The sequence below is a fragment of the Ochotona curzoniae genome, unplaced genomic scaffold (genome assembly GCF_017591425.1).
Source record: "Ochotona curzoniae isolate NIBS_2020 unplaced genomic scaffold, NIBS_Ocur_1.0 contig_2754, whole genome shotgun sequence".
NCBI classification, from domain to species: domain Eukaryota; kingdom Metazoa; phylum Chordata; class Mammalia; order Lagomorpha; family Ochotonidae; genus Ochotona; species Ochotona curzoniae.
This window is the reverse complement of record NW_024465582.1, coordinates 32744713-32768119: the sequence shown is the minus strand read 5'-3', so window position 1 is coordinate 32768119 and position 23407 is coordinate 32744713. Positions and strand designations below refer to the sequence as shown.

At 42.3% G+C, this 23407-nt stretch overlaps 1 protein-coding gene across 2 annotated transcripts in view; it reads right to left on the bottom strand.

Annotated features, from left to right (window-relative positions):
* Positions 1 to 23407, bottom strand: part of CWC27 (CWC27 spliceosome associated cyclophilin) — a 202829-nt gene that overhangs the window by 4344 nt on the left and 175078 nt on the right. For both annotated transcript variants that reach the window (XM_040977600.1, XM_040977599.1), the window contains exon 13: positions 21561 to 21664. In XM_040977600.1, the coding sequence (XP_040833534.1) occupies positions 21561 to 21664 (104 nt within the window). The remainder of the gene's footprint in view (positions 1 to 21560; positions 21665 to 23407) is intronic.

Here is a 23407-nt window from a genome sequence, read left to right as displayed (position 1 = left end):
GCATCTGGCAAGTGAACTAGTGCATGGGAGCTCTGTCTGTCTGTGTCTTTCAAACACATAAATAAGTAACTAAACAAAGGCCTTCACAAGGTGAACAGGTCACCATCTGCCAATTCCAAATCACTCTTTTCTTCCTTGAAAGAAACATTCATTTATGCTCACTCATTTAGAAGACTAGTGTCCTGACTGTATACATTTTTAAATTTTTCAAATTCTTCCAGAAGTTCTAAAATAATCTTTCATGTTGTGCGCTTCATGGCATTCCTGTGATTGATGAATATCAACACCACAGTATGACTCTTAGATCCAACTCTTGCCCCCCCACCCCACCCCCCTCCCTTCTGGATGTTTCCCAGTTCCCCAAGCTCACTTCACTTCTCCTTACCTTTGACCCCTTTGTTAATTACATGTGTATTTATTGGGAACAGACTGTCGGTTGTTCAAGACAGCTGGAACCTTATTCACAGCCGTGCTCCCAGGGCCGAGCCTGGTGATTTGTGCTGGGAAAGCAGCCTTCGCCTGCTCTGCATTGGCCAGGCCTGCCGACTGGTACTACCTGCTTTGCTAACACTTGACCTCCTCCTGTGGGCAGAGGCTGTCTTTTATTTTGATGAGAAACTCCCCCAGACATCTAGCAGATTCTGCGGAGAGTCAACGGCTCAGCCCTCGTCTACCTCTTCCTGACCTCTCAGCGCCTGCACATACCTGCGCCTGCCTTCCCACTGCAGCCCTGTCCGTGCTGGGAAACCTTGAGTTCTCAAAGGCTATAGTGGGAGCACGCTTCTTTCTTTTTCTTTTCCTTTTCTTCAATGTTTCCCCAAGCATAACTCCAGAGACCTTGCACCCAATCGGGGGAGGGGGTACACCAGGGATCATGTTTGGTGGTTTTTCAGGGGCAGGCTTTCACCTGCAGGGGCATAGATCTAATTGCACTGAGAGGAGGTCTCATCAGCAGCAGTGATAATAGAAAGTTCTTTAGCTATTTTTACATGTAGCCAAAGCAAAATCCACGGCATTAAAGTTGAACCTTTACTTTTGCAGACTGATGGATGGTGTTAGCTATCCGTCCTTCGCCCTCAGAGATGGAGAACACCTGGTTCCTCACGACCAGCTCTCCACATACCTAATGGTTCTCCGCATCCATGAGTCAAGCTGAACAGCGCTACATGCGTCGACCATTTCACAGGCATGGCTTGAGGACAGGACAATTGGCAACTCCAGAAGAGAAGTCCTCAGCTATTCATGTCACAGACATCTGAGGGCTTTTCATGTGCAGCACTGATGCTAGACACTGCTGATTCAAGGCCAAGTGTGCTCCAGGTCGTGCCCTCCTGAAGTGGACAGTCTGTTAGAATACACTGACAGACACCACAATGTGGCGAACGCTCCTTCTGCAGTGCCTGCAAGGCGTATGCCAGAAGGCAGAGCATTCTCCAACATGGCACTCTACACACAGCCTTCCCAGGGTGGCTGGGATAACACCTTTACAGTAACTGTATGAGATGGGCAGTGGAAGAGATGAGTTCCCCTGTGTAACAGGCAAGCTCGGAGACTGAGGGCTGAGGAACTTGTAGCTGGTAGACTGTCGACTAAATACTTTTTTGAGTGTATTCAAAGGTAAAAAACACTTATTCTTGTAAAGATGGATTTAATTTTGGGAAAAAAATCGAAAGTCAGTACAGGGCTAAGTCCAGCAAGGAAGATAAGAACTCAGACTGGTTAGTGCTTATTAGGTGGTACAAATTTTAAAATACAAGGCAGGCTCAAATGGACAAGAATGATTACGCACAGGGCTCCTGGGCTGGGCTTTGAGCAGCATGGGAGCATGTTTGCAAAAAAAGTATCTTCCCCCCGCCTTTTTTTAAAGCATTAATTGTCACCATAAAAATTTGATCCTTTATTCCCTTCAATCCCTGATCTCTATATTCTCAGTCCCAATTCTTTCTTGTTTTTCCATGAGTGGGGTTTCTAGACCCCTCCTCCTGCCCCATTCAGCTGGAGGTCCAAGGGGGACACACCCAAGGGTTTCCCACCTGTCCCTGTAAAGATGAGGTCTGGCAGACTCTCAGGTATCATGTTACTAAGGATTGCCTGGAGGTTGATAATAGCATCCAGGTCTTCTCTGCCATCTGGATTTTTCAAAAACTGCAGATCTAGCCACAAAAACCCTCTGGTTCTCAATCCTTTGGTGGCTCCCCACTGTCTATGCAAGGAAACTCAAAGTTCCCTGTGACCTGGCTGTTGTTCTTCTTTCCAAATTCCTACATCGCCTTCCTCCCCACATCTTTTGCTCCTGCCATCCCAAATTGTTTGTGGTTTCTTGCAAAGAACAGACTGTTTTCCTTCACTCTCCTGTCCCCATGCAGTTTACAGAGGACACACCTGTCATTCTCTCTGGAGCTGAGATGTCCTCACCAACACACCCGCCTGGATTGTCTCAGCTCAGCACTGTGTAGGTCCTCTCTGGTCTCCCGGAGAATTCTAACCATCATTTTATTTTATTTTACTTTATTTTTTTAAAAGATTTATTTATTTTTATTGGAAAGACAGATATACAGAGAAGAGGAGAGACAGAGAGGAAGATCTTCTGTCCGATGGTTCACTCCCCAAGTGACCACAACAGCCAGAGCTGCCCCAATCTGAAGCCAGGAGCCTGGAAACTCCTCTGGGTATCCCACAGGGGTGCAGGGTCCCAAGGCTTTGGGCCATCCTCAACTGCTTTCTCAGGCCACAAGCAGGGAGCTGGATGGGAAGTGGGGCTGCTGGGATTAGAATTGGTGCCCATATGGGATCCCGGTGCGTCCAAGACAAGGACTTCAACCGCTACGCTATCAGGCCGGGTCCATCTTTTTATTTTACTTCTTTCTCTGTCAGCCACTTGTTACTCCAGACCACATGGAGGGTGATGGTCATGCTGAACTGGTCTTTTTAAAGATTTAATTTTTTTAGGGATAAGAAGATATACAGAGAAAAGCAGATACAGAGAGAAAGATCTTCCATCTGTTGGTTCACTCCCCAAGTGGACACAATGGCTGGAGTTGAACCTATCTGAAGCTAGGAGCCAGGAGCATCTTCCAGATCTCCCAAATGGGTGCAGGGTCCCAAGGCTTTGGGCCATCTTCTGGTGCTTTCCCAGGCACAAGCAGGGAGCTGGATGGGAAGCGGAGCAGTTGGGACAGGAGCTGGCACCCATATGGGGATGCCGGGAGATGCAAGGTAAGGATTTAGTCACTAGGCTACCACACTGAGCCCTGTATTTGTCTTTGTAACAGTCCTGCTTAGTAATACTTGGCAAGAAGGCCTCCAATAAATATATATATAAATAAAATTGTATGATTATTAACATGATAAATATAACATTACATAAAATATAACAATAAAATAATAAATCAGCTAAACAAATAAATGCTTCTGAGGAATTAGTAACTCCTAAAATCTCTCCCTCGTGTTCTGATCTTGTTTATATTTCCTCTTGATCATACCAATACACACAATACAGACAAATATTTCAGAAAGTTCACGGAAAAGTGGACTTAAAGATAAGTTTGTTTTGATGCAAAAAAAACTTCCAAATTATTTCATAATTATATCTGTAAATTCTTGCTTTCCCAAATCAGTATGTAACTCACCTTTCAAACTCTATATACCAGTGAAAAGGCTGGTACCCAAAACGCTTAAAGTATTTCCACCACTACTAACTCTAACTCTAAAAACCCAAGACTTGTCCTTCCCAAATGGGTCAGTTAGCCTGAGCCCAGGTTGATGTCTGCCCTGTGCGCACGCAGTCTTGGAGGTGGGGTATGCAAGTATTATCCTTACAGGGCTTGCCTTATGTGGGCTGAAAGACCTTGTGTGTCTCTGTAAAACTCTGCCATATATATACTCTGTGTACTCTGTTAGTGCATGGTGTTAAATGCTTCCAGTTGTCTGTTAAGTTAGAATTCTTAAGAAACACAACTAAATGGCTCCTCCTTATTATTTAAGTTTTCATTCTGTCAGTCTATGGACCACAAACCCAAGTATGTGCTTAAGTCTGTGTGTGTGTGTGTGTGTGTGCGCGCGCGCGCGCGCGGCGGCTTGAAAAGAGACTTGTGTTTGAAAAGCAACACTAGCCTTTTATTTCTTGCTTTCTTTTTAAAGGAAAATTTTAGCAAGACAAAACAATTTGCAAGTGCAGCCCGTGGCTGAGCCTTTGAAAGGGCCACATCCTGCTGTGTGCTACAGCATCCTTGGTCCTCCTGGCTTCTCCAGAAGGACCTGCCACCTCTTTCCCATTGCTGCTGGTCAGCAGTTCAGTCTCATCTTCTGCAAAAAGTCTTTTCTGATTGCCCTGGGCTCTTTCTGTTTTTGGATTTCAGTAACACTTTCTTTTATTTTTATTATTATTATTTTTCAATGGAAAGGCAGATATACAGAGAGGAGAGACAGAGAGGAAGATCTTCTGTCCGATGATTCACTCCCCAAGTGAGCGCAACGGGCCAATGCTATGCCGATCCGAAGCCAGGAGCCTCTTCCGGGTCTCCCACGCGGGTGCAGGGTCCCAAAGCCTTGGGCCGTCCTCGACTGCTCTCCAGGGCCACAGGCAGGGAGCTGGAAGGGAAGCGGGGCTGCCGGGAATAGAACCGGCGCCCATATGGGATCCTGGGTGTGCAAGGCGAGGACCTTAACCGCTTGCTCCACCACGCCGGGCCCCAGTAACACTTTCTGAGGAAACCCAAGTTTGAGTTATAATTCAGCTACTAACTATAAGGAAGTCATATTACTTCTCGGGACTCTGTTTCCTCCAATGTAAAGATGGTATGAAGGTCAGGTGCTCCCTACTTTACAATACATGATTAGATCAAACATCATGCCTTCAAAAGGGCTTTGTAATGCACAAAGAAGAGTCTAAATATTTATCTTTTCACTTCCTTTGTACTCTGTGTCTTGCTTAGTTCAGACTTCCACAACACAATACCATGGCTTACATGGCAGGAATCTACTTTTTCAAAGTTCTGAAGACACAAGCCCAGGCTGGAGATGCCAGGAGAATTAGTGCCTGGTGAAGATCTCTTTGGGGTTGCCTTCTCAAGGGGCCCGTAGGTGGCCTTTGCACAGCGTGTGGGCCGACCAAAGGAGGGAGAGAGAGTGGTGGCCACAGACAGCGAGCAAGAACTGGCCTTGGCTGCTTCCTGTCAAGTGGGAACGCAGTCCCATTCTCACGGTCTCATTTAAATCTAAGTTACCTCCCAGAGGCGCCATTTTCTAAATACCATTATGCTGGAAGTTGGAGCTTTAAGATAGAAAGTTTGAGGGGAGGAGTGCAAAATTCGCTCCATAACAGTGCATTTTTTTTTATAATACACTTTCTATATTACACTATAAATCCTTTTCAAGTGTTTTCATATACATTATTATTTACATATAAATTATTGCATCTTAACTTTGTTGGTTTGGATATGTAATTTCTAAGAATGTCCTTCCTCCAGTATACGCTGAGCTGTTCAAAGAGCTGAAACTACTTGTAGGTTCAAGGATTACAGAAATGTTACTTTATTTTTATAATATTCATAGCCTATTGTATATTTCTTGCTTTTGTATTTTTTCTTTTGCCAATATAGACTCCTGAGAGGCAAATAGAAAAAATAAACAAAAATTACCCGTAACTTTATAGTTCATTCATAACTACTATAAAATACATAGACATATTACCTCCTACATACACTCTTTCCACTTGTCTACAAATGCATGAATGTGTATTGTGGATCCGCAGTTTTTAAGGGATCATAATGAAAACATACATTTTATAACTTGCTTTTCTTATCTAACTATATGGTTCAAGTATCTTTTTTCATGAATAAGTCTTCTATTTCATCTTTATAAACAAAGCTGTACAGTAGGAAGTTATGCTCTCCTATTCCTATTATTTAAAATTGCTAGGCTATTTCTACTCACATGTGTCTTCACTGTACTTGTGTTTCTATTTGGATTATTTTGGGTCTGTAGAATATTTGAAGTAAATTATTTTTTCATGAAAAAAATCAAGTATCTGTGCCAGCGTTGTGGTGCAGCAGCTACTGGCTTGAGTCCTGGTGTTTCCATTTCCAACTCGGCTCCCTGCTAATGCACCTGGAAAAACCGTGGGAGATGGCTCAGGTATTGGAGCCCCTGCCACCCCATGGAAGACTCACACGGAGTCCAAGTCTCCTTGCTCTGGCCTGGCCCAACCCAGGCCCATCTCCATTTGGGGACTGAACTAGGCATTGGGAAGATCTCTCTCTCTCTCTCTTTTTTTTTTTTTTGTTTTTGTCTCTCCCTCTCTTTGTAACTCTGCCTTCCAGAGAAATAATTTAAAATGCACATTATCTTTAAAATCTTCAGAGGCTGGCAAGGTGGCCTAGCTGGTAAGGCTGTGGTTTGTGACACCAGGGTCCCCTGTGAGCATCGGCTGATATCCTGGCTGCTCCACTTCTGGTCCAGCTCCCTGCTGATAGCCTGGGAAAGCAGCAGTGGATGGCACAAGTGTGTGAGTCCCTGCACCCATGTGGGAGACCTGGATGAAACTCCTGGCTCTGGACTTTAATCTGACCTAGCCTTGGTCATTGGAACCACTTGGGAAGCCAACTCGTAGATGGCAGAATCTGTGTCTCCTCTTTGTAACTCTGCTTTGCAAATAAATAAGTAAATCTTTAAAAAAATTTAAAAAAATTTTAGAAATGGTACACCCATCTATCTTTATAATGGGTGGCAGTTTTCCTTAATATACATAAAGCTTCTGATAATTCTTTAGGTCTATTGTCACAAATTTATGTTTGCTGAATTAGATTCTTTTAGAAAACATATTTTCTAAGTGATTATTTCAAAGTAATGATTGATTTTTGTGTATTTATTTATTTATTGGAAAGTCAGATATACAGAGAGGAAGAGAGACAGAGAGGAAGATCTTCTGTCTGATGATTCACTCCCTAAGTGAGCGCAACGGCCAATGCTATGCCGATCTGAAGCCAAGATCCAGGAACTTCTTCCGAGGAGAGACAAAGATCTTCTCTGTTGGTTCACTCCCCAGGTGGCCGCAATGCTGATCTGAAGTTAGGAGCCAGGAGCTTCTTCTGGGTCTCCTTCGATGGTACAGAGCCCCCAAGATGTTGGGCCATCCTTCACTGCTCTCCCAGGCCATAAGTATGGAGGTGTATGGGAAGTGGAGCAGCCGGGATACTTTTTATTAGAAAGAACAAATTGGGGCTGGAGTTGTGGTATAGCAAGTTATGCCTCCGCCTGCAAGGGTGGCATCCTCTATAAGCCCCAGTTGGAAGTCCATCTACTCCATTTCCAAAACAGCTCCCTGCTAAGGCACCTGGGAAAGCAGCAGCAGATGGTCCCAGAGCGTGGACCCAACGTGGGACATCCAGATGTGTGTATGCTGACTTTGACCTAGTCCAGCTCCGATCACTGCGTTCATGTGGGGGAGTGAACCTGCTGACAGGAAGCTCTTTCTCTCTCTTTTGCTCTCTCCCTTTTGTTTGTGTGTAACTCCGGGTTTAAATAAATTAGCCTTAGAAACAACCAAAAAAAATCCTCTCTTGTAACTCAGTATCTTTTTTTAAAGTGTTACTGAATTTTTGAAAAAGTATTTGAAAGGCAGACAGAGATTCTCCATCTGCTAATGGCAAATGCCCACAAACATTTGGGGACTGGGCCAGGCTGAAGTCAGCAGCCTGAAAACCAGTCGGGTTCTCTCAAAGCAGTGGCAGGATCCAGGAACGGGACCTGCTACCTGATGCCTCTGAGAGTGTAGCTAACTTAAAGAAAGATGAGATAGTAAAGTTTTGACTTGAATCCAGGTATGCCAAGATGAAATATATGCATCCCAAGTGGTTTCTTGACCCCCTGTGCCAAATGACCACACCCAGAATAAACAGATTCATCCTAACTGTCATAACTATTTCTTCCTTCTGTCATTCTCTGTTCACTTCTGCTCCTATTTAAAACAAAAACGGTTGCTTCGCTTAACATTTTGGTTATTTTCTTATGATTTCTGGAATGTTTAAGACTATCAATTGGATGCTATTATGGCTACACTTAAAGTCTCAAAATATAATTGTTAGGTAAAAACCTATGAGTATTTAGTTTCAGGGCTTTCTCCATCACTAATTACAAACAATTTAGTGTTCCTGTTTCGCAAACATCTAAAGCATCCTTAGGAGTTAAGAAATCAGAGGATTAAAGTACCAAGACGTGCCAAAAAAAAAAAAAAAGGTGTGGCTCTGTTTCTGTTTTTTAACACGCATCAATGGTAGATCTCAGTAACTCCTATGGAAAGACACAGGCCAACAGACAAGGCCTTTAGAGTCCTGAGATCAAAGTATGTAACCACAAAAGTTCTGGAAAATGAGGTCCCTGTCCACTTTATGTCCAGAATAGCAGGGCGGCAAAGGACAGAAAGAACTGGAAGATGCCAAAGACATCATGAGGGGAGCGGACAGTGTACAAGCAGAGGCAGGCTGGGAAAGACAGGGACTTAAATGAAGCGAAGAAAAACACACGGGGAAAATCAGAAAAACAACAAAACTCAGAAAAGAGATCGAAACACTCACAGGAGAAAAGCAGAAACAAAATTTCTAACATACTTGGACAAATAAAAATAAGGAAAGGAAAATAGAACGCTATGCAAACCAAGACATTGGCTTTTGGAAAACAGAAAACGAGCGGGTGTTCTTTCACTGTTCACCACTAACATGGAAAATTCTCCTTTGTCCTGAACACGAAAGGAATGTTAATACTGCCCCCACACTTTGGGGTTTGGAAAAGTCAGTTCTAGAAAATACCTCTTGTTGTTTCCCTTATCCAAAAACAAAACAAACACACACAAACCTTACTTCCCAGAGTATTTTTAGAAGATCCTGGATATTGCTGGACGACATGTGAACCATGTAATTTTCAGAATCTAACAGGGGAATGTACAGTTTCTTGGCGTTCTCGCTCATCTACTTGGTGCTGAGGAGGGCACAGGTGGTAAGGTTTAACAGCTTTCCAGGAGAAATCTGTAATATGCACTCTGCCACCTGCCCTGGGGTTTAGCTAACTGCTCAGTGCAAAACATTTACTCTATGGCCAGTGGACCAAGAGAACGACTGAGGGCAGATGGGTTTCCCCATCACAAAAGCCTGGAAGCCGCCGGAGCACATGGCCCTGTGCCTGTCTCTCTTCAAATCTGTGAACATAGCGAACTTCTGCCACGTGCCAGAAGCAGGTTTTAGGACACAGCGTTAACACAGATGGACTTCCATCTGCCGGAGAAGACAGAACTAGAGATGAGCTAAGGGACGGGGGGGGGGGGGTGGAGAATGCTTAGGATGGAAATCATCAGAATGCCAGGGCCAGCAACGCCAACAGGTTTACAAAGAATCACGCTGCTCTGGGGCAGCGGCATTTACTGTCCCTGCAGAAAACAAACATGAACCAGGGAAGTTCGAATCCTAATCCTTCTTGCTTCATTTTATCACTACCTTACAAGTTGACTGAGAGACGGAAATGGAATAAAAGCAGTTATATTACACTGAGCTTGGGCCCAGTGCGGCGGCCTCATGGTCAAAGTCCTCGCCTTGCACACACCGGGATCCCATATAGGCACCGGTTCATATCCCAGCAGCCCCTGCTTGTGGCCTGGGAAAGCAGCAGCAGCCCAAAGCCTTGGGACCCTGCATCTATGTGGGAGTACCAGAAGAAGCTCCTGGCTCCTGGCTTTGGATCAGCTCAGCTGTGGCCATTGTGGCCGCTTAAGAAGTGAAGCAGTGGATGTAGAATCTTCCTCTCTGTCTCTCCTTCTCTTTGTAAATCTGACTTTCAAATGAAAATAAACCTTGACAAAATTATACTGAGCTTGTTGTAATTCTATGCTCCCCAAAGTGATGATTCTGTTTTGCTTTATACTTAACTGAAATTTACAAGGGATGTTCCTTCATATGTTCCCTCTTCACTCCCTGTTTTTTTTGTTTGTTTGTCTTTAGTACTAGCCTCAACAACCAAGCCAATATTTATTAATTAGATACCAGCGTCCACCAAAAAAAAACCAGCAGATGTCAAATTTTTTTTATCTCAGATTGTTAAGGATTATGACATAAAGTTAAGCAAGCCACTGTGAGTCAAGAGTTAACCAAAAGAGAGCATAAAAAAAGTGGTCAAATATTGTAGAAATACTATATAAGTTCCAATCAGCATTTCCATAGATTTACTAACAGTGGTCAAGCATAGAGAAGTTAGTTCTTAAAACTAGCAGGGCTAAAGCTGAAGACAGCATTGGGAAAGAAGAAGGCATTCACTGAGTACGGATTGTTCCAGACACCTTGCTAAACTCTCTAAAAGTAGTATCGCATTTAACACACAACCCGACCTACCGAAATGGTACTGCTATTATCCTCAGTTTATCCTTTCAAAAACAGGGATAGAAAGGTAATACAATTTGCCCAAGATCACACAGCTGGTAAATTTCTAAGTTGGGATTCAAATTCAGTTCTAAATCCCATATTCAAAACCATTCTGCTATTTATATTCCAATGAAATACTATGGGCAAATGTGGCATCAACTTGTTGTCAAGTTAAACAAGGTTCCAGGTAACTTTCTAAATTTTAATTCTCAAGTAATGCAGGGAATACAATATTAAGAATATGAGTTTAATATCTTCCACTACTTAATGAAGGCTAGAAGATTTTTGAGAGTTACTAAAATCTTGGTGTTATTTGGCCCTTTTTACTACACTTACAAAACAAATCCTAACAGTGATTTATTGGAAAATATTGAAAATATGCAAATTAGAGAAATTGTTAGGTGGCAGAAACTATGATGGTCATGAAATAGTCATGAAATATTGAGCCATTAAATTCCACCAGATAAGCCAGCCAGCAATGTTTTTTTTTTTTTTAAGCGGAAAATATACTACAAATAAGTGATACAAAATCATAAACAAGAGAGAATGCTATTGAAAAGAGATTGCATAATGATGGAGCCCAGCATGCCTGGCTATGTCGGAGGCCTGCCACTTTTCAGCTACGAAAACTTGACTGAGTCATTTAATGTTGCTATCCTTCGGACTCTGCCTATAGAATGTGGGCATCACAACAGCTAGCTTCTAGGACTAACCGAGTTTATAATTTATGTTTCATAGGATTAAAAGTGCTTTGTACATGTTCAGTGAAACAAAGCTTTTCACTTTAACTTCTATTTCCACTAAGACAGCGGCTCAGTTCCAACATTTTACTTATCTTGGTCAGCCAAATTTTACATCTAGAAGAGAACATTAAGATTACATTCAAATAGATTATCTGTGCTAGTATCAGAGAGAAGGGATATTAAATAATTCAGAACTGAAAAGCTTCTTGACAAACAGTTTGGAAGACAATTTTGTGACCTGCGTGGCCGCCACAGAGGTCCTACAGATTCACGCCGCAGCAGGATTAGAGAACGCATTCTATTCTGCCACTGTGTTAATTCCTCGTGCTTTCGGTCAAGTATACCAAGGAGATGGAAAAACTTCGGATCAAACTTCTCATAAAAACCTTTATATACCTTTCCCAGAGAACAGCAATCAAACATGGTAGCCTTCATTCTTTTTTTATTTCTCATGCTATTTATTTTCCACATGCGATCTTTTCCATTACTTTGAAGGGTCTGTCTAAAGACTAATTATTTCCTTCTTGGCGCTGGGGCTGCAATTCAGGTAGCAGCCACCTGTTAAATAATGGGGCCTTTTCACTGATTCCATGGCCTATTGTTTAAGCTTTTTCCAGGTGTGGACAGCCAAAAGAAAATAAGAATGCAGCACATTCTTGCTTCACATAAGCAGAAATATAGGCATAGGGCAAGAAGGGCCCAACTTGCCTTACCAGACAGTAAACAGTATTCTGTTGCTCTAAGAATCAACTCATGAGTTATTTATAGTAAAGGGAAAGGTAAAAAAAGAAGACAAAACAAAACAAGATCCAATGTAAAATAGTAAGACTGACCTAAACAAAAGACCCTTTTTATATCTGTGAAAAACAGAGCACCATGGTGTGGAGCAGTTTGGAAAAATAAAAACAAAGCTACAATACTGTCCTAATACACAATATCAAACAAAATGCAGGTGAATTTTTGAAGTAAATTAATGATAAGACAATAAAACTGTTAAAATATTGGAGAAACTAGGTTTTTATGTAATCGTGGGTTTACAGACGGGGCAGAAAGCATGCAGGAACAATGGGCAAATCTGGCAATGCAACAAAACAAAACCTCTATAAACAAACTGCAACTCAATTACAAACTGGCGAACATATTTGAAACAATAAATATCCTTAACATTTAAGAGCTTTATACATCACCGAGACATATGTAAACATTACAGACTCAGCAATTAACAGCTACGTAAAAATGGAACATAGCTGTCCAGTTAACATACTGAAAAGGTTCAACTTTACTAGTAAACAAAGAAATAAAAACAAGCTCAAGGTATTCATTTGCAAAGATTACTATATGCACACAATAGATTACAAGTACACACACACTCATATAACACTGAGTGTAAGCAGAAATCAGACAGGTTGCCATGCAGCTTGAAATGATTCATCTTGCTGGAAGGTGATCTGGCAACACTGCGACTTGATGCTTTGCTGATCTGAAGTGGGGATTAGCTGGCAAAGAGCCCTCATGAGGGCATTTTTTGGTGGTGATCTACATGCTGTTTTTTATTTTGATAGTATTTTCATCAGTGTATCTAATTATTAAAATCCACTGACGTGAACAGATAACTTTTTTTTTCATTTTAAATTATAGCTTAAAATAGACGGAGTCAGCACTATACTTCTTTTGGAAATCACAATAAATTTGCAAATATTTAAACACAGGTCAGGTCATTAAGGAAGGACTTATGATAAAAATAGGGTACCTTTTTCCAAAAAAGGACACAGGTTAAGTAAACTATATGTTCACAAAGGAAAAGTATGCAGTCATCAAAAGAGATGTGTAAAATTCTGATAATATAGTGAAAGCAGAGAGAGGGAAAGGTTGTGACATGACATCCAGAAGACACTGCAGAGGACCAGAGGCTGCTGAGAGTCAAACTGATCCTTCCCCATCCCCCTGCATTTCTGATGATCACTGCTTCAATCACTGTTGGCAGAGGCTGCTGCTCCCAATGCCAAAAGCGCTTCTGAAGTGCGCCAGGTGGCACCATCATTTGCTGCTATGTGATTGTGGGCCAAACACCCAATTTCTTTCAGTTCCTCATTTATAGAATGGGAAAATGGGAATGCAACCAGTTATCTGGTGAAGCTGTGAGAAATCTACCACAGTCCCTCATCGACGGGTCCTGCTCACTGTGTGTAAGGGTTAAATGAGATGAGAGAGGACAAATATTGGCAGGACACCTGACATGCAGAACTGCAAACATCTGGTTTACTAGCAGAAGAGTCAGAACAAACAGGCTTGAAAAGGAAGCCTGCTTACTTTGCAGTTAAGTGTAAGTGGCTCCTATTCTGCCATTTCGCATGATCTCGTCAACTATTCTAAACTGTCACTTGGCTAGAAATATAGTGAACAAGTGATTTTAAAAGAAGATATTTGACATGAAAGCAACTTCAGAAATGTCGAAACCAAAAAAACCCTCTAAAAATCAAGATGCCACTTGCAGTACAGCACCTTTGTTCATTTCCAACATTTGGATTTCACTCCTTTTAACGCAGGGAACTGACTTAAGGAATCAAACTTGATCAAACGTTTGCCGAGTGCAGAACCCTCACTTCTTAACAAATACTGAAGAGGCACTGCAGCGGACTCTCCGAGGGTCCCTGTGGTCACGACTGACTATACCCTCTGACCACTGACCCCCAACTTCCTTCTTAGGCAACAGGAGCGTAACAGTTCCAAATTACACTGGGAAGGATTAAACCATATTAGAAGAGTTAAAGAGTTGTTTGTGAACGCAAGATTTCTTGCCAAATGACTGTACAGGCACTTCATAATTCACTTGTAGTATCTGTTCTAACTAGAAACCTATCTTATCTCATTTGGGATAGTAGACTACAAATCAACAGGAATAAGTATCATATCCACTTTATTCTACATTCCAAACCTCACAATTTACATCAAAAATAAAAATAGCCTTCAAAATGTTCAAATGGACTCAGTCTGACCTATCAGGATGAGCTGTGTCATACCAGTGTGCTGTGGCTTTTATGCCACTGACAGATGCTACTTGCCATGATTCCTACCTGCTTCAGAGCACATCTTAACAACAACAACAAAAAACAAAACCCTACCCAGAATTCGTAACTGATAAGGAGGGATAGGGCTGTAAGCTAATAGCAGTTTAAGGAGTACAAACAATTACTTATCTAAATTGTAACAATCAGTACCACTAAGGCTGGAAATAAAAGAAGTGTGTGGATTAAGGCTGGCATTGAACTAAATAAAACTTTTAGAGCTCTAATAAAGAATACATATGGCATAATTACAGGTAACTACTGAAAAACTACTATTACTCCCCCAAAGCTGAGAGCTGAGTGTATGTCTTGCACCACTTAGTGGAAATTTTATTATTTAAGGGGGCTTCCTAGTCTTGGCAGAAGGAGGAGCAGTACTTTATAACCAGTGTATAAAAAACAGATCAAGTTCTTTAAAGATTATTTAGCGACAAGCTCTTATAACAAAATACGCTTTCCTTCTGACCCTATGAACTACCAGTATTGCTTCATTCAGATTAATTGAGCCAAACATGTTTTATTAACTTGATTTAAGGCTTCAGATATTCTCCTCTACTGAAGCATCTCTCAGCTGGGGCCCTCAGAGCCCCTGGACAGCTCACAATGATCGGGTCCCTGCGGAGGCTTGTGCCCCTTGCCAGCAGCCCCACCACCTCCAGGCCTGCTCTGCCTCTGTGCCCCAGCGGCCTCCGGTCCACACCAGGCAAGAGGGATGTGAATCTCAGGCCTAGGGGGGTTCCAAAGGAAGCCCTTCAGCACAGCTCACACGGGCATGGCTTTCCTGGAGGCTGTCAGGGGACTGTGGGGGCAGGGCACAGCGGGTCCCGAACCTCCGTACCCCTCAGCCTCCGCGTAGCCGTGACGTGAGGATGCTCCCCTAAGCCGGGGACACCGGGCAGAGCACAGCGCTTTCCACAGCCCACTCTAAGGAGGATTCAGTGACAATTACTAAGAACGAATACAGCAGAAAAGTTCCGAACAGGTAGCGCCATCTGCACAGCTGGGTGAGAGAGTCCGAGCTGGTCATGCAGATGTGCCACGATGAGCAGTGGTGAGGACATGCAGGTCACCAAAGGAGGGAAGGAGGCGTTCTGGCGCTAACTCCCTGAGGAGCTGTGGCCCCCAGGGTGTGCAGTACAGCTCTGTGGCTCTCCTCTGGCTTGGTTACCACCACGAGGAGGACCTGAATTGGGTTGCAGCTGCAGCTAGCTTCAGGGCATGACCCACAGAAGTCAACCTCCCATGGTCCAGAGGGAGATAAGGAAAAGGGAAGCCCCGGGGAGTGGAAGGGATAAAGAGATGGTGAAGATATGGAGAGAGACCTTGTAAAGACACTGCTAGGGCCCTAAAGCGCACACCAAACACTCTGAGAATTTAAACAAAGGGAGAGAACCCCAGTCAGGTCCCAGTGGCCACTGGGTGGGCTTTGTCATGCTCCTCTTCAGGGACTTTTCAGAGAATCTATGATATATGAGATGAAAATAGACAGAACGAACAGATATTAGAATCCAACCATTCTGGGGCTGGTGCTGTGGCACAGCAGGTAAAGCTGTCACCTGTGGCGCTGGCATGCTGGACGAGTGCTGTTTTGTGTCCTGACAGCTCTACTTCTGATCCAGCAACCTGCTAACGTGCCTGGGAAAATGGCAGGGGATGGCCGCTGCACCGGATGGCTCGGGCTTCTGCACGCATGTGGGAAACGACCCAGGAGGAAGGTCCTGGCTCCTGGCTTCAGACTGGCCAAGCTGTGCTCACACTAGCCATTTAGGGAAGAACCAGTGAATGCATCCATCCGTTTCTAACGCTTTCAAATAAATAAAGCAAATCTTTAAAAAAAAAATCAAACTATTCCTTTTATGCCAGACTTTTGAGATCAAGAAGACAATATCACTCCCACTACATTTTTCTGTTCTGTAGATCTAATTATTTTCATGTATGTTAACATGTAATGAGTATATCATTATTTTAAGGAGATTCAAAGCTTCTTTCTTTTAATTTCTAATGATGGAAATATTGATTACCGTAATCTGTATAAACAACACCCCTTGAGGTTCTTAGTAATTTTCAGGAGTGCCAGGGATTCAAGGCTTGGATATACGCTGCCTCCTATGACCTCCGTCCTTCCTGGCAACACTTTGCTTCAGTATAGTGAGGAGCTGTACTGTAAACATCTGGTGGCAGTCATTGCACCCTTCACTGAGTTACCCACAGATCACAGTAGGGATTAAGTGACGGGTGTTTTAAAGCTTGGTCAGTATAGGCAATGAGACAAAGCTGTGCTCTCGAATGCCATCTTAGAATATGACACTGGCCGAGTGTAAAAATAAATAATCTTTTTTTTCCATATGTATTATTACAATGTCATGGTTTTGGACATAGAGAAAACTGGTCCTTGTTATCTATCTCCAGAGGATGGCTTTAAAAATTTTGACCCAAATATTGGTCTTTAGAACACCAATCTCCAGTAGAAATCAACTGACTGATGCAGAAACCTGGTTTTCAACACAAGGCAAGGTGCACTAATAAAACTTAAAAACAAAAATAAATTCAGACACGGCCGCGCTAGCAGGATTAAGTGAGGAGGTGTTCAAAGCTGAGAGCAAGACTGTTCAGTGAGGAGACCCCTGAGAGAGGGGGGCCGCCCCAATCCTGCCCAGTGGCATTAAAACAGAAACCTACCAGGCTGCATGTGTACCTGCTTCTACAAATTCCAAATTACACAGCATCTGAGGTGTTATTCTCGCTCACTAAATACTGCAGAGGACCTCAATTCATGCTTGAAACGCTAACAGCCCAAAAGTCAAGCATGCAATGATATTTATTTGGGAATATACATTGGGGTGATATTTTGGGAGGAACATTTGAAAATACTTTTTGGAAGCTTAACATGCATGTTCACTAACTAAGCAATTCCAGGTTTAGAAATTTATCCTGAGATAATAGCTAATGATAAAGACAAAAAAGATGTCCACTTCAGATTTGTTTATAATAATGAAAACTAGAAAGAGCCTAAATATTCAACAACACAGTCATGTAAACTTGTGAGATACTGGAGCCTGCGTTGTGGTACAGCAAGTAAAGCTGCTGCCTGTGGCACTGACACCCCATAGGAGTGACAGCTCAAGGTCTGGCTGCTCCACTTCTGAGCCAGTTCTCTTCTAATGCACCTGGGAAAGCAGTGGAGGATGGCCCAAGGGCTTAGGCCCCTGTGCCCATGTGGGGCACTCAGAAGCAGCTCTGGGTTGCTGGTTTGGGTCTGGTCCAGTCCTAGCTATTGGAGCCACTGGGTGAACCAGCAGACAGAACATCTTTGGTTTTGTCTTTCCCTCTCTCTGTGCAACTCTGCCTTTCAAATAAATAACTTCTTACAAAAAAAATAAAGCTCAAGTTACATTTGAAAAACATTTTTTTTGGACCATCATGTAACAGGGTTGTTTCGAGGCAAGAATATGAAACAGAAAAATTATAAATCAAAATATTACATGACTAGTCTTGCTGAAGAATAACTTAACTATAGTAGTAGGTGATTTCAATTCTGCTTAAAATATTTTATCTATAATGACAAATTGATATATAAATAGTATGAAGATACTTTCACAGAATTAGTATCAAGAAAAAAATTCATATGAATAAATAAATTAGCGGCATTTATCTTTGAGATCCCATTTTTTTTAAATTTACATATTTTTACTTATATATTCTGATCTTTCTGCAGTGAACAGCCTTTAACCGACGAAATAACTGACAAGTATTTTCTCAAGGCAACCATGTAATTGTTAGTATTTCTCTAATTATTGTCATATTGAACATTGTAGGTATGACAGAAGAAAGTGGTATTGAGGTTGTAGAGGATGGGAAAGATGAGACAGGGCTGAAGGCAGACCCTCATACTGTTTAATATCTATATGTGTATATATGTATGTGTGTGTGTGTACATATACACACTTTTTTTTCTTTTTGCTGTGACGTCTTAAGTTAATTGTAAATTTAACAACCTGGAAAGAAGTATTCAATGGAGCATAGCAGTGAGTATCTTTTATTGACAGGTCTATAATCTACTCTGGGAGGTATAATTTTTCCCTTTCCTTGGAAATGCTGACACTGTTGTGTAATGAGCAAGCACTTTCCTTTTTTGTAAGACTCCCCACTGCCTTGCTAGGCACAGCTCTCTCACACCCTTTTTGGGGGAACTAAGCAGGTTTTACCTAAAGACACCCAAACTGGGAAACAGCCTCCATCCGCCTGGTCCCATGAGTCCTCAGACTGATGGTGCCTGCCGAAGGTCTCTTCCGCTTTATACAATCCCTGCTGGAGGAAGGGTTTGTGACATCAAAGGACTTGGGAATAAAGTGGGACAGAGACTCCTCTAACTGTTAAACTAAACTGTCACCAACTATTGGCCATCTATAATAGAAAAAAGGAAGAATCCTACTGAGTGAAAGATGTCTATCACACACTTTAGCTCTATTAACAAGACTTTAAATGCCTAGTTAGTGAAATCTGGGACTAATTACCAAACACTGTACACATTGTTTAGACTGGGATATTTCTTTTCTTTCTCTCCTCTTTCCACCTTTGTCCTTTTAAATTCTATTATTAGCAGTATTATTATTTTGCATAAAAAGTAGAATGCTGCTGAATGGTACCCAAATGGCTGTCGTGGACCATGCCAATACAGCAGCTCAGCCAACAACGTGAAGCGGAGAATTTGCCAAGTAAAAGAGAACCTAACAAATTGGTAATGGTTTCTATCTTGACAGAATATGAAAGTGATCCCTCAATGTGTGGCCACTCATGCGGACACATAAAAATGTCTTAGAAGCAATCGTTTTTACCTCAGATAACAGACCCTGACAGTGGAGTACAGTGCTGGCTGACTTTGACATTTTAGAAGAATGGCAACCGTGACCTACAAAACCGTCTGGGAACCATGTAATTTATGCACAACACACAGGCACATGCCACACACTCATAATAGTTGTTATAAATCATCTGGCATATAAGACTTGTTCCCTGAGTAGAATATACTTTATGAGACAGGATCTAAGTCCCCAGAGACTGGATAAAACTGAAGGGGTTCGTTTATGAACAGCAATGATGCTGCTTACCAGGTTAAAATAATTCAGTGGTTTATGTTTACTAAGAAGCCTTTATATGATGGCAATGTGTATTTTACATGAGTCTGTGTACTGTTTTGGATACAATGCAGTGATGTAGTGTACGCTGCAGATAAAACAAACAATAACAACACATTCTGGAGGTGCACAGTGTCTAGCTTGGACTTTCCGTTTAGGACAACTGCGAGCAAAAATGAACTCCACGAAGCCTGGCTGATGATACCTGTAACACACTTGCTCCTCTTTAATCACTGCTATTTTCTTCAGTTGGAGCATTCGCCACTACTGTTTGTTGACTAGTGTTTTCCTCCCCGCCGCCCCGCTGCCAATCTGGTCAAATTTCCCCATTTGTCCAACTTCCTAATAAGGATGTTAGAATATTGGTTGCATGGTCAAGTTCCATCAAAACCAAGACTGCCTCCCTCAAAAACACCTAGTTGATATCTGAAAATAACAAGAATTGCAAAATGAGAGTTCTTCGAACCAAGGGGCTCGCAAGAACCTTGGAAAGTTAAATGGTCGTGCCAAGTTGAAAGCAAATTTGAATCCTGTGGGCTATTGAGCCTCAAATGAAACTTCTGGGCCTTGAATTTGTTGGTGACTTTCCTGTTCAATAAAAAAGGACTTAAATAGCTCATAAAAAGGTTAAAAACAACGTATTGGGCATTAAACTGCTCTTACAAAACATCGTCTTGATGAGTTAAGTGTAAATGAATCAGAAACACATGGGTCATATTTCCTTAAAAACTGCATATGGATTCAAAAATAAGGGGAGGAGGACTTGGCAAAATATTTTCTTGTGTGTGTGGTGGTTGAACCTAAAACATTTTTGAAAGATATTCTGAGGCATTCAAAGGAATCCAAAATAAAACTAAACCTGTCCGATCATATAAAAAAACAGAAACTGGCATGCAACATGCATTTATCTCCCCGGGTCCATCAACACTTCCTGAGCCTGCACCCCTGGCAAGGGACCAGACGGAGCCTCCAAGTAACTTCCATGCATATCTATGCACATGCAAAAGTCAGAGACACCTGCTGTAAGAAATGGAGGGTTTTATAAAAATTGGCATCCTAACCCAGATCATGTGGAAAGTATAAATTAGTGGAGAAATATGCAACTGCTTTCAGGGTCCCAGGTCAGGCAGCTACTCATCGCACACAAACCATGATGCCCTCAGACCTCCTGAGCTCTATACAGGTGCAGAGTCTTACTTGTTTATACGCTTTCTTATTAAGCGTTTTTTTTTTTTTTTTAATGTCGCTTTTAATGTGAATCCAGCCCCCTTTCCTCCACCTTCCAGTTGCGGGTGCTTGACAAATCTTGTTGATTGGCTTCCCGGAGTCTGGGAGTTTTGAACATGGTTTTGCAGCAGGGGGAGGTGCTGCCTGGCAGGAGAGGATGGAGGCTAGCGCTCTGGGCTGGGGTGATGGCACATGAAATGGCCGGGAGGCTCCAGAGGGTGAGTCATGTGCGGGGGTCAGACATTGGCTCGCTTGCAGCACTGTGTTCCAGCCAGGGTGCAGTGGGAGGTGCAGGCAGCTAGGTGTGGGGAGGCCTAAAGTACTGCAAGAGAAGTCAACTTGAGGACACAGGGGTGTGAGAGGAGAAAACACAATTCTTCTTTTAATTTTTTTTTTTTTTTGCTAGTATAGGATAAAGTTCTAAGCGAAGAACTAGTATATGTCATTAATTTCGTTATGTCTTATCAGTGCGTTTACAAGCTGAAAAATATCCAAAGATAAAGATAAAATGTACATGTTGCCAGGATCCTGCAGGTCATAAACTTGAACAGGAAGTGAGAAAGATTATGAAATAAGATTACGGAATCTGAAAGTGTTTGTGAGAAAAGTCTGAGAAAATGACCGATGCCTTCTAAGGTTGTATCCTAGCTGTTTCACATGAATCTTGTTTGTTTGTTTGTTTGTTTGTTTGTTTTTCACAATATGAGAAAGTTGGGGCAGAAATAGCGTCATGCATCTTGTATGTATTTTCTGCTGGCTAGCACGGTGCTGGGAAAACACCATTCACTTAGGAGGCGATTGTTTACTAAACACCGCATATGTTGATTTCACTTAATATTGAACTGAAATGAAGTAAAGGGTGACACGGTCCGATAATGATGTTGCAGAACTCCGGGAGGAAAAGAAAAAGGATGATACAGCGGACACATCTGTGCAGTGTCTACTGCAAGCCTGTCTGTTCATAGTTAAAGATACCCCAGTCCTTACCAGCCTTCATCATCTTCCACCTCTGCTTCAGAAACGTCGTTTTCAGGAGTGTCAGCAATTGCTTGAGTGAGCTTAGATTTGAACTGGTTCAGCAGTGCCAGAGTCTGAAACAACAATGAGGCCGCTCAGCTTTCTGCTGGACAAATGTTAATTTAAAAATCTTACACTTGGTAGAAAAACGAAATAAACCTTTTGCTTTTGAAAGAAAAAGGAAACATTGCCTTCCAGATGCAGTTACATGGATAAACCTAGATATTGTCCCGTTTGGATTTTCACACACCTGTTCCCACAGAGACAGGTTATGGTTTTCTGATTTTAGGAACATAAAGTTGCTTATGTAGGGGACATTTCAACTTTTAAAAATACATGTTTATACAACTTCTACTATCCACAAGGCAGGGAGTAATTCACGAAGGTATGGAGAGTCGCAACCAAAACAATGACAACATATGGCATTCTTCATTTAACAAATTTGACTGTTGGAAGGTGGGCAAAAAATTAGAGAGCTGTTGGTATGAATTGCAAACTTTAACTAATCATGTTCTCTTGTTTCACTAGTTCCATTGCTGGGAATACCTTCCAAAACAGGCTTCTGAAACACAGAAAATGTGCTTTGTAGAAGTTCTTCATAAAAAGTCTTCACGAAAGAGTCAAGGGTCAACGGAGGATGTTGGGATGTTGAATTCAACACTAAAATCTTCAGTCCTCACAAGTGACCGGCCATGTGAAAGACAGTTTCAAATGTGGATCACGGGGAGAATGGAGTCACAGTGCACACAAAGGCTTGAGAGCGTATTCAGAAACACCATACTGCTCCCAGTAGGATTCTAGGACCAAAATCTTTAAACAAAAGCATTTGTTTTCTTTTGCTTTTAAATAAGTCATGAAATAAAAATATGAGCTTCACTGTACCTGCTTTATGATAAAAAGGCTACCGTAGAGATACTGAAAAAAGGAAAGTAAAACAACAGCTGCTCCCTGGGCCTGGTACAGTGGCTCAGTGGCTAATGTTCTACCTCCAAGGGCTGGGGTCCCATATAGGCACTGGTTCATGTAATGGCTGCTCCACTTCCCAGCCAGCTCCATGCTTGTGGCCTGGGAAAGCAGTGGAGGAGGGAGACCCAGAACAAGCTCATGGCTTCCTGGCTTTGGATTGGTCCAGCTCCAGCTGTTGCAGCAATTTGGGAGTGAACCAGCAGACAGATGTTTCTTCCTTCTCTCTGTAAATCTCTTTCCAATAAAAACTAAATAAACCTTGTTTTTTTTTTTTTTTTTAAAAAAAACCACCTGCTCACCACTCAGAATACTCATTGCTGACATTGTGATGTGTTTTCTTCAAAAGTAATCAGTATTTTAAAATTAAACTTTATCACTTTTTAGTGGTGTGACTTTGCACACTTGAAAATGTCTTTGTGAGTATACAGGAAACTAAAGGGGCTGGCATTGTGGTTTTAAGTGGCGAAGTGCTGCTTGAATGCCAGTTGGCCCAGGTGCTTGGGACCCTGCCACCCACACGGGAGACCTCAAGGAGCCTGCCCTAACCCCCGCTGTTGGGGCCAACTAGTGGATGAACCAGTGGATAGAAGATCTCTCTCTCTCCTGTCTCTCCCCCTTCTCTGTATCTCTGATTTTTCACATGAATACATAAACCTAAGATGAAGAGAAAAAAGACCTCTCAATGAAACATAATTTAAAAACTTCCTAGACAATGACACTAGACGTGGATCTTTGGTTCAACACCACAAGGTGGGAGCCGGCATTTGGCCTACTGGGCTCCCGCCACTCCCATGCGAGACTGAAGGAGTTCCTGGCTTTGGCCTGACCTGGGCCTGGTCCCTGTGAGGGTC